Source organism: Sminthopsis crassicaudata, chromosome 6 (assembly GCF_048593235.1).
Source record: "Sminthopsis crassicaudata isolate SCR6 chromosome 6, ASM4859323v1, whole genome shotgun sequence".
In the NCBI taxonomy this organism is placed as follows: Eukaryota; Metazoa; Chordata; class Mammalia; order Dasyuromorphia; family Dasyuridae; genus Sminthopsis; species Sminthopsis crassicaudata.
Window position 1 is genome coordinate 120,777,145 of NC_133622.1, and position 12,259 is coordinate 120,789,403.

Genomic DNA, 12,259 nt, shown 5'->3' on the forward strand with positions numbered 1-12,259 from the left:
TTCCGATTTCCTACACAGGCTAATTGCACACTATTTCAAAGTCCAATTCTTATTATACAGCAAAATAACTGTTTGGACATGTATACATATATTATATTTAATTTATACCTTAACATATGTAACATATATTGGTCAACCTTCCATCTGGGGAAGGGGGTGGGGGGAAGGAGGAGAAAAATTGGAACAAAAGGCTTGGCAATTGTCAGTGCTGTAAAATTACCCATGCATATATCTTGTAAATAAAAAGCTATAATAAATAAAATAAAATAAAATAAAATAACTGTCAATAGTATAAAATATTTGGGAATCTATCTGCCAAGGGAAGGTTAGGAACTATATGAGCAAAACTACAAAACACTCTCTATACAAATAAAGTCAGATCTAAACAATTGGAAAAATATTAAGTGCTACTGGATAGGTTGAGCGAATATAATAAAGATGACTATGACCTAAACTAATCTATTTATTTAGTGCTATATCAATCGGACAAACTATTTTAATGACCTAGAAAAAAATAACAAAATTCATCTGGAAGAACAAAAGATCGATAATTTCAAGAGAACTAATGAAAAAAATCAAATGAAGGTGGCCTAGCTGAACCTGATCTAAAATTATATTACAAATCAGTGGTCACCAAAACCATTTTCATACTGGCTAAGAAACAAACTAGTTGATAAGTGGAATAGGTTGGGTTCACAGGACAAAATAATCAATAACTATAGCAATCTAGTCTTTGACAAACCTAAAGACCCCAGCTTTGGGGATAAAAATTCATTATTTGTCAAAAATTGCTGAGGAAATTGGAAATTAGTATGGCAGAAATTAGGCATTGACCCATACTTAACACCGTACACCAAAATAAGATAAAAAAAAAATCTTGATCTTCTCTTGGTTCATGATCTACGCATAAACAATGAGATTATAAATAAATCAGAAGAACAAAGGATAGTTTACCTCTCAGACCTGTGGAGGAGGAAGGAATTTGTGACCAAAGAAGAACTAGAGGTCATTATTGATCACAAAATAGAAAATTTCAATTATATTAAGTTAAAAAGCTTTTGTACAAATAAAACTAATGTGAACAGGATTAGAAGGGAAGCAATAAACTGGGAAAACATTTTTACAGCTAAAGGTTCTAATAAATGAAATCAAGCCATTCTCCAATTGATAAATGGTCAAAGGATATGAACAGGCAATTTTCAGATGAAGAAATTGAAACTATTTCTAGTCACATGAAAAGATGTTCCAAATCATTAAAATCAGAGAAATTCAAATTAAAACAACTTTGAGATACCACTACACACCTGTCAGATTGGCTAAGATGACAGGAAAAGATAATGATGAATGTTGCAAGGGATGTGGGAAAACTGGTATAATGTCCCAGCTAGCTCCCTGGAGGGTTCTCAGGATCAGTCAGAGTTAGGATCAATGAAAGTTCTTGGTCTTTAGAAGGAGAAGTAAAGGAGGCAGGCAAGCTACCACGTGGCTTGCCAAAGATGTATTCTGGATTCTGGTGTCTGGAGTCTCCAGCCCCTCTCCTCCTCATCCTGCAACTAAATGACTCTGACCTCTCTCCCTCAGCCCTCCAAACCTTGCCTATGATTACCTCACCACCAAACATTCAGCAAGCACCAATGGTGAGGAGAGCCATCACATCACCATCTCAACTAAATATATGTATATAGAGCCATCATCTCACATCGAATAGGTGATTAGCCTTAAGTGTGTGGCTGTCTGATTCAAGCACATCTTTTCAGAGTTTCAGCCTTCTACAAACTGGGACACTGATGCATTGTTGATGGAGTTGTGAACAAATCCAACCTTTCTGGAGAGCAATTTGCAACTATATTCAAAAAGTTATCAAACTGTACATACCCTTTGATGCAGCAGTGTTACCACTGGGATTATATCCCAAAGAGATCTTAAAGAAGAGAAAGGGACCCATATATGCAAAAATGTTTGTGGCAGCCCTTTTCATAGTGCATAGAAACTGGAAATTGAATGGATGCCCACCAATTGGAGAATGGATGAATTGTGGTATATGAGTGTTATGAAATATTATTGTTCTATAAGAAATGACTAGCAGGATGAATACAGAGAGGCTTGGAGAGACATACATGAACTGATGCTAAGTGAAATGAGCAGAACCAGGAGATTATTATATACTTCAACAACAATAGTATATGATGATCAAATCTGATGGATGTGGCTTTCTTCAGCAATGAGAGGATACAAATCAGTTCTAAATGATCTGTAATGAACAGAACAAGTGCTATACCCAGAGAAAGAACACTGGTAAATGAGTATGGACCACAACATAACATTTCTACTCTTTCTGTTATTGTTTACTTGCATTTTTGTTTTTTTTCTTCTCAGGTTATTTTTACCTTCTTTCTAAACCCAATCTTTCTTGTGCAGCAAGATAACTGTATAAATATGTATACATATATTGTATTTAACATATACTTTAATATATTTAACATGTGTGGGACTATCTGCCATCTAGGGGAGAGAGTAGAGGGAAGGAAGGGAAAAGTTGAAACAGAAAGTTTTGCAAGGATCAAAGCTGAAAAATTACCCATTCATATGTTTTGCATATAAAAGACATAATAAAAAAGATATAAAAAATAAAAAGTTAATATGCATGTAAAAAACAAAATAAAATACATATGTGAAAAAAGAAGAAAAAAAAAAGAAATAGATTCCTGTAGACCAAATTTTCACTTAGAAAACTACAAAATAACATTATTTATGTTAGCTTATATTTTTATTTGTCATATTAAATGTTTCTCAATTATATTTTAATCTGGTTCAGGACACACTCTAAAGTTTTGTGGGCTATTTGTAAGCTTAATTCTTCTGCCTAGACTACCAAGATTTTTTAACATGTTATCCCTCGTAACTGTATCATCTGAAGATTTGACAAGTGCCTCTATGTATCTTTATCCAAACATTTTTGTTTAGTTGGTGGCTCTTTTGAGACTGGTCCTCCTGTGTTACCTAGGCTAGAAGTACAATGGACACTCATGAATCCATGTGTGTCATCTCTGAGACAAATCCAGGTCTCAGACTGTTTTTGTTTATCCTATAAGTTAAGAATGTTTTTCATATTAACAAACAGGGATTTGTAAATATCTGGAACTCTGTAAAAAGTGTGCTTGCATCAGACAACCAAGCACTTAAGGCTAATTATCTATTAGACAATGACTTAGCATATGTTTGTAAAAATGGCCCTTCTCACTGTTCCATACTGGCTCGATGTTTTGGTATATACAGATAATCATGTGAGAGGAGCCAGCGTTACAGCAGGACCAGGAGAAGGGAGGTTGGTGTAGTGCTTGTGGCATTTTTGTCCATCTCCTTCACTTCTTCCCCTAAAGACAAAGGACTTTTGCTTATCCTGACTCTGGCTGATCCTGAGGTCTCCAGGGAGCTAGCCCTGAATTTACAGGGATTGACTAATTTGGCCTCAATGGCAGCAGTCTCTCAAATTTGGAAAACAGTATAACATATTTGCCAAAATCTGGTAATCTACAATTTTTCAAATTTAGTAATCCTGTCACCCCCCCCCCCAGAAGGAAATAAATGATATGACATATTCTCTCTGAAGCACAATGCTTCCGTTTCTAGAAAGGCAGCTAGTGGATAGTAAGGAGAGCTCTGTACTCCAACACTTATTAGCTCTATGACACCTAACAAATTAATTTGACCTCTGTCAACAACTCAATTTCCTCAGTTGTAAAATGGGAATTCTAACAGAGGGAAGGGGAAAAGCTTTTTATATAGTGATTATTACATGCCAGGCATTGTGCTAGGTTTTTTTTACAAATTATCTCATTTGATAAAACAACTCTTCTGAAATAGTTGTCATTTTACAGGTGAGGAAATTGAGGTAAACAGACAGTAAGTGAACTCTAGGTCAATCATTCTAACCACTGAGACACCACTTGCCTTTGAGGGTTATTATAAATGAGATATTTTTTTTAAGTGTTTAGTATAGTGTTACTTTCTGGAGTTGTTGTAAGGATAAAATAAAACAATATTTGAAAAATGGTTCACAAACCTTAAAGTGCTATATAAATACTTGCTATTACAGTATTATTAGATTTCATCAACTACATCTTTGTAATCTCTTTAAAATCTCTTTGAGTGGGGCAGCTAGGTGTGCAGTGGATAGAGCACTAGCCCTGAAGTCAGGAGGACCTGAATTCAAATCTGGTCTCAGACACTTAACACTTCCTAGCTGTGTGACCGTGGGTAAGTCACTCAACCCCATTTGCCTCAGAGAAAAAAAAAATAATCTCTTGGAGTAAATTCTGTGTGGCAATGTGTAATATTAAAACCATTTAAACTTAGGGACTAAGTGACCATAACCACAGGTTATATCATTTGCACACTTGTCATCTGTCTGCATAAACCTCCTGGCTTTTTATAGTCAGAAACATATTCTTCAACCTCCTACTTGGAAATCATTCTGCTCTGAAATAAGAATTTTGAAACTAAATTCATTAGTGAGTCATTATTAGAGTGGGGAGGAGGAGATGTTAATGTTTTTTTTTTTTTCTGACTTTTATAGAAGGTTTGAGTTTGAAGTTCCTTCCCTCTAAACTCACTCTCTTGTGCCTTCCTCATTAAAGTTTCAATTTGAATCTTTCATGATGTTGCATGATAAACTCAGAGCAGGTGATGAATTTTAGCTTGAGATTTAGCCCTTTGATTTCAGTGCAAATGATGGGCCAGTTGAGGAAGACATGAAAATTTCAGGAAATACACTATTTTCATATAGTTCTAGTCCAACTGCATAACTTCTTAAAGCTATTGTCTATTACTATCATCAATTTTTAAAAAATGAAGAAAAACACTGATTTAAAATATGGAAAGGAAGTGATTGGTTGCTATGGGAAAGTATGACATTCAGAGAAAAATAAGATGCTTTATATGCAAATATTTCTATTGAAAATGTTAAGGAAAAAAATCTCAAGGAAATTATACCTCTATTGCCACATGGCTGAAGATCTTGAATTCACATTTGATTTTTTTTTTTTTTTACAAATAGATAAATTTAAATATTTTAAGATTTTTCATTTGCAATTCTAAGACACAAAATGAGGTAAAACTTGAGTTTAGTCTATTTCAAAATGTGACTGAAACAACCTTGGAATTTTATTTTTTCCTCTACTGAAAGATTGGTGTTTTTATTTCTTTCTTTCACATTCTGACCAAACTTCTTCCTTGAAGGACTTTGAAAGAATCCTACCGTGTAACAAAAGATATGCTTAAGACAGAATTTTAGGCCATGTCTGCTTACCACAAAATAAAAGAGAAGTAAATAAATAAATAAATAATTTATTAAGGACTTGCTATATGCCTTGAGCACAGATCTGACCTTGCGGTTCACTTACTTAATCAATTCCTGTCCTATAAGTCTCTCCCTTCATAGAATCCCTCCCTTTCTTAAAAAGCTTTTCCTGACCCCTCACTTCTAACACTCTTCCTCCCAAACTACTACATAAGTACCACAAACTACTACATATCTAAATATCTCTTATGTGTATGTTCATGCATGTGCTTATCATATTTATATATGTTCTTTATATGTATTCATTCCCTCTCTATTAGAATGTAGGCTCCTGGTGAATAGTAATCATTTCATTATTTGAACTTGTTTCTGAAGTGCCTAGCACTATGCTTTAAGCATAGTAGGTGCTTAATTAATATTTATTGCTTGCCAAACACTATGGTAATCACCAGTAATATAAAACAAAAGCTAAGGCAGTCCCTACATCAAAGAATTAGTATCCTAATAGAGGGAGGCAATGCAGAGAGTGTTGACCATTATAAGGGATGGTCAATCAAATAGACAAATTGTAGTATATGTGTTACTTTTTATTTTTGATTTTTAGATCTCTTGAGATCATTTCACTATTTATGCTCTTCTTAGGTCAACAAGTTTAGAGTCAGCACTTTATATTATGTAAAACTGGCATAAAATATTAGAAGATATTGCAAGGTAGATAGCACAATCCATTTCTTCATAGATCTTTAACAAAATAGTAGACCGTGAATGAGATGATTGCTCTTAATTCCCTCTACTGATCAAACACTTTTTTTTTTTAAGAATATTATTCTCACTATACAAACTCTACTAAACAGCAAATAATCAATTAGTAAGCATTAATAAAATGACTAGCTGGCCAGGTTAGAAGAATACAAATATTAAAGTGAGACAATCTGTGAGCTAGAAAAAGTCATCTTCTACTTGGAGGATTATACATGTTCTCAATTAAGTCAATATAGGATATATACATGTTAACCTTAAATGCCACGCTTTTGTATAAACTGTGCCACATATCTTGAATACACTCTATTACTGACCTAAATCCTACAAATCCTTTGAATTCCCTGCTCGTCTATGAGATTTTCTTGACTCTGTGATATCACTTCTAATTCTTATGCCTTTGGAAATCTATTATCAACCTTGTTCAACAGATATCTCTCCCCACATCATGACTTTCCCTATCTTAATTTCAACATATTGCAAGTCAGCTAAGAAATTCAATGGGGATTTAGGGGGAGTTTTAAGGAAGCTTCAGATGATACATGAAATCCACCAAATTATGCAGAACCTATGACCATATGCTTAACCCAAATTTTATAATAAAATTCTACAAATATCCCCTAAAAGAAAAAGAAAAAAATTCAGACTTTTTCTCTAGTATGAAGAGAAGGCTAAAATTTGTAATGAAGATTTCCCACAACTTCAGGGTTATCCTGCCCCTAACCACCATGATGTGGAAGGGATATGTGTATTAAATTTTAATATATTGGCACTATGCATCTCTGGTCATTTCCCTCTGAATGCTGTGCCAGCACCTCAAACTAAAACCATTCATCATCCCCACCTCTCCTTTGAAAGTTTTCTATTTCTTTGAAAAGCGTTACCATCCTCTCAGTCTCTCAGGGTTGTAAGCTTAGAGTCCTAGTCCTTCTATCACCCATAATAACTTGCCAAGTTCCACTAACTATATGTTAACATGGTTAGAATTCATTCTCTTTTTTATTCACTCAACCACAACCCCCCAAATTCAGAGCCTCATCATCTTTCAGCTTGACTAACATGGAAGCTTCTAATCTCTTCCCTGCTTTTCAAATAATTGCCAAAATGAAATTCCCTTGTATATAGGTCTGGCCAAATCACAATTACTCAATTTTTTTCTGTGACTATCTATTGTCTAGAAGATAAATGAAGAATAAGTGAATGAATAAAAACTTTTAATCTTGCATTTCCTCCAACAAAATAATCTTCCAGTGACTGATCTTAATGGAGATGGCTAACTCAGTTGTGATTCACAATGACTAGAATTCCCATTCTATTTCCACTCAAATGACAAAAGATAAAAAAGCAAAAGAAATTGTCCATTCTTACATACAACTTTAATGTAAAGAGCATTGGTTACTGGAGAAAGCCATGCAAAAAAAAATAATCTAGAATGAGAGATGTATATTCATCATGGCTATAACAGTCTTTTGGGAAAGAGAAATTCATTCATCTTTTGCTGGCAATCTCATTTCACTATATCCTCACTTCAACCTACCATCCTCTCAAAATAGCTTTCATTCCAACTGGAAGCTTCTTTAGGAGCCTCTATGCTGGGGGTTTGCTGCTCCTTGAGAGATGAAAAGAGACCATGACTTCTATTCTGAGGCTTTTTGGGTGAAAGGAACCTTTGTAATAATGCTTTGAGTTATGTGCTAGCTCTCTGCATATAACGCCATAAATCAAAAAAGTTGCCAAATTTCATTGGTTCTACTTCCAAATCAACCCTTACTTTCATTACTTACATTCTCTTGTCTCTACTTACATTACCACTTGAATTGAAGCTCTCATCATTTACCTAGATATAAATAATAGTCTCATAATTGGTCTCCTTACTTTCAGTCTCTTCCCTCTTTAAACCACATTCCATATGTATACCAAAATGATATTCCTTCAACACGGGTCTCAACCTATCATTCCTCTACTCAAACTCCAGTGGTCTCCTATTATCTCTAAGACCAAATAGAAACAACCTTTTGTTTGGCATTTAAGACTCTTTATACTTGACCCTTTCTTATTATATCACTCTCTTCCATAGAAAAAAAAATCTATGATTATGAAATATGTGATTTATTGTGGTATCATTGGTATCTACTACCACACCCACACTCAGCTATTTGCAAAGTATTTGTAATTAACTGTATTCTTAAAAAAAATACCCTCTCCCTTTCCACGGCCAGAAATTATCTTTTTAAAAATTGAGGTTTACTTCTCAATATTCCTTATAATTGTTTTTTTCTTAGCATTCCTTAGCCACCATACCTAATTTTGAGATTTACTGATCCTGCCATTTCTTATAGGATACTATCACATGGGAAGTCACAGAACTTGCCAGGGAGAAGCATCTGACTCATCTCTCTCCCCTATTCATAGAGTGCTCCACTGCCAGCCTTTCCTTAGCTCTTCAGAAACTATTGCTTTTTGATCCAGGTTCTCTTAAAAGACAAGGGATTTGAATACCTGTCTATTGACCTAGGACTTATTCTGTACTGATTCTGATATGAAGGTTGTAAACCAAGGGTTCTAACCTGGGGTCCATGAACTTTATGTAAATATATATATTATATATTTATATATATATAATATATTATGTAAATATATATATATGTATAATATAATATACATAGATATACAGAGATGTGGGGAGGATGACAAAGGAAGTCACACTGATATCAGTCTGACTTCCTTTGTTATGCCTTGTAATTTATTTTATGCTTTTAGAAACAGTATTCTGAAAAATATGGGAAGGTTTATATAAACTCATGCAAACTGAAATGAACAAAAGTAGGATGACATTATATATGGTAACAGTAGTATTGTAAGGCTGATGAACTAGGAAAGACTTAGCCACTCTGATCAATTCAGTTATCCAAGACAATTCTAAAGAATTTATGCTGAAAAATGCTATCTACCTTCAGAGAGAATTATTGAACTTTGAAAGTAAATTGAAGCAAACTTTTTTTTACTTAATTTTTGTTTTATTTTGTATTTTCGTTTGCAACATGGTTCATATGATAATGTTTTACATGACATCACCTATATAATCTATATCAAAATTACTTGCCTTCTGGGAGGGGGTGAAAAGGAAAGAATTGGAACTCAAATATTTTTAAATGATTGTTTAAAAATGTTTATATGTAACTGGGAAATATTTAATAATTTTTTAATTCAACAATATTCTGAGGAGTTCAAAGATTTCAGACTGCCAAAAAGATCCTATTCTTTTCTCCTCCCCCCTTCCTGCAAAAAAAAAAAAAAAAAAAAAAAGAAAAGAAAAGAAACCTTTGATGAGATAGAGACAGCTGGGACTGAATTTGGTAGATTAGGGAAGATAAAAATATTTGTCTACATTGACTTACAGGATGATCTATCTCTATTCTGACCAGTGTAATTTCTTATAGGAAAAAGTAGATTATATGATCATTCTTACCCAAGTATGTAGGAATAAGTGGGAATTGAATAAACAACTCTAAAAGTGGATTAGAAACAACTGCATCTTCAAAGGATGTATAGAATCAACCCAAGTTCAAGGTCCTTAGTTGATGAGCAGCATTGTGTTCTCCCAGCCAAGTAGAAGTCATATCTTTTTTCATATATGTAATATAGGTTTATGCCTTTCATATGGGAATATTATGGGTTGTTTTTTGTTTTGGTTTTTGGATCCAAATTTTCTCCTTCCTTTTTGCTCATCCTCTGCCCATTGAAAAGGCAAACAACATTATCTATTATACAGATATTTCATGAAAAACATATTTCTACATTATTAGCCTTATTATTACAAAAAAAAGCAAAACAAAAAAGTAGGGGAAAATGTTTCATTTTGCCCCCAGTCTTTATTAGTTCTTTAGCTGGAAGTGGATAGTATTTTTCATCATGAGTCCTTTGGATCACTGTATTGATCAAAATAAGTTTTTCATAGTTGATTATCATCACAATATTAGTTACTGCTTTTACTTGTATTAAAAAAAACTTTTAAATACAAAGCACCCTTATTTATCTAAGAAGAACACAAAACTTGAAGGACCTCCAAAATTCTCATCTAAACTTATTTTTATACATGAGGAATCTAAGCTGCAAAAAAATTTAAATTACTTTGGCCAAAGTCATATAACTGACAGTTGGGTCAGGGCGAAAAACAAAACCTTTTATCCAATATTCTTTCCTCCATAATATGAAGAAACAAGACCTCTAGTCCAATATTCTTCCTCCCATAATATGCAGCTTCTTGTTACAGGAGTATGTATATGTTGGAAAATAAGATACATGAAAGAAGAATTTTTAGAATGGGCTTTAAATCACTAAGTCTAAAGAAGCAAATTAAATTATAAGATAGGAATCAGGGTTTCTTTCCCTGGGAATAATCAAGAATTTATCTAATCCCCGAAGGCAACCCAAAGTCTTTCTTCCCATCATGTCTTTCCTGACCCACAAACCACCACAGACATAGGGAATCCCTATGACTATTATTTAATTCAAATTGACCCCCCTTTTATGCACCATAGAATGTATTTGCATACATATATGATTTTAACCAGATGATACTAGAGCACATGTAGGAAAAAACCTATCCAAAAAAAACCCCTAACATTCTTCTCAGGGAAGCCAAGATAATTAAGGTAAATTATTTATTCCACCTATTTGCTTGTCTTTTCAAGGGTCAGATTTCAAATTTTAGGCTACACAATAGTAGAAAAGTAGAATCTCTTTATTGATACACAATTTTTTTGTTGACACACAATGATTAAAAAATGCCTTTTTGATTCCCACTGTCCCCTAAAAAGATTCTGCATATTCACTTCTACTTTTGCATAAAACCAATTGCTTATTGGAGGCCTTCCAAAAAAATGATAAAGAATGTTAAATACTATGTCCATTTCACCTGTAAAAGAAATTCACCCTTCTTTTGCTACCAAGCTCATTGTATTATAACCCTACTCCCACACATACTCCCAACAACCTCCCAAGATTTCCTTTGTCCTTACCTACCAGGAAGCTTCTTAAAGAGTCTATATATTGGGGGGTCCTGATAAGCTTTTTCACCAGAAGGATTTCTGTCCAATCTTTGGTTGCTTGTGGAAAAGAGAGTGATTCCAAGATTCTTTGGGCATAGCTCTTGCTCTGGAACTTGTTGAGTGAATAACACAGCAGATGCATGTCAAATAAAAAGATGGGAGATTAAAAAAAAAAAAACAAACTAACATTTAAAACAATCCATACCGAGACTTGGCATGGGAAAGCATCTTTAGATACTTACTTTGATGAGCTGATAAATCTGGACAAAGTTGGGGATTCCCTTGGGAATGACTTGGTGGCTGTTCAGGCAGCCAGTCCTTCATGAACATGGCACGTTCCTGCTCAAAGCACCGACGCTAAGGAATTTAGGCATCATTGTGAGTGGGATGGTGAGTCCATCCCATTCAGTCCCATCCCTTCATCTGCACAGAGCTACATATCTCCAAACCCAATCTCTCTCAGACAGATTCCTTTACCCCCTTCCTCTCCATAAACCAGACAAACAAAACCTCAATATAACTACTTCATGCCCTAGACGGATGGCAGCCTCTGTAAAACGATGCCGTTCTAATTCAAAATTAGCCTGCTGCCGAGCAAATAGTGCCTTCGCCTCCTGAAGCTGCAGCTGCTCTTCCAAGAAATATGAGCCTGCGGTGTCTTGGGGAAGTTCCTCTGGTTGGTTTATCTGGTCCTGAAGAAGATAGAAAAGAATGGATAGAATCCTTTTCTCTTCACATGCACAGGCTCCAGCTGCCCAGTCCTCTCTCTCAACTCACCTGGAAGCACTGCTGTTGCCACACAATCAGGTCCCGGCTCTGCTGGATCTCCTGACGCAGTTGAGCCAACTCTTTATCCTGATCTGTGATGATAGTCATGGGGTCCCTGCAAAGGCATTCTTCCGAGGCTGGGGAAAGAAGATACCATCAGGCACTACGGAAGCTCTAAGCTTACTAGAGTTATATCCTCAAGGCTGGGACACTAGAGGGAAGAGCAGTAGCACCTCTGATACCATCTATTAGACCTTGGGCAAATCACTTCCTGGGTACCTTCAACTATAAAGAGAGGGAGAAATGAACTAATGGTCTCGAAGTCCATTCTGGATTAATCTTATAAACATCAAAAGTAGGAACCTATCACACACACACACAC

The 12,259-nt window shown here is 34.8% G+C and overlaps 1 protein-coding gene across 1 annotated transcript in view; it reads right to left on the bottom strand.

The window, feature by feature from the left end:
- The window catches only part of LOC141546936 (afadin- and alpha-actinin-binding protein B-like), a 39,063-nt gene that overhangs the window by 23,514 nt on the left and 3,290 nt on the right, over positions 1 to 12,259 (bottom strand). The window contains exons 8-11 of the mRNA XM_074275130.1: positions 11,887 to 12,014; positions 11,634 to 11,801; positions 11,352 to 11,466; positions 11,080 to 11,221 (exon numbers count right to left, since the gene is read on the bottom strand). Coding sequence (XP_074131231.1) covers positions 11,080 to 11,221; positions 11,352 to 11,466; positions 11,634 to 11,801; positions 11,887 to 12,014 — 553 coding nt within the window. The remainder of the gene's footprint in view (positions 1 to 11,079; positions 11,222 to 11,351; positions 11,467 to 11,633; positions 11,802 to 11,886; positions 12,015 to 12,259) is intronic.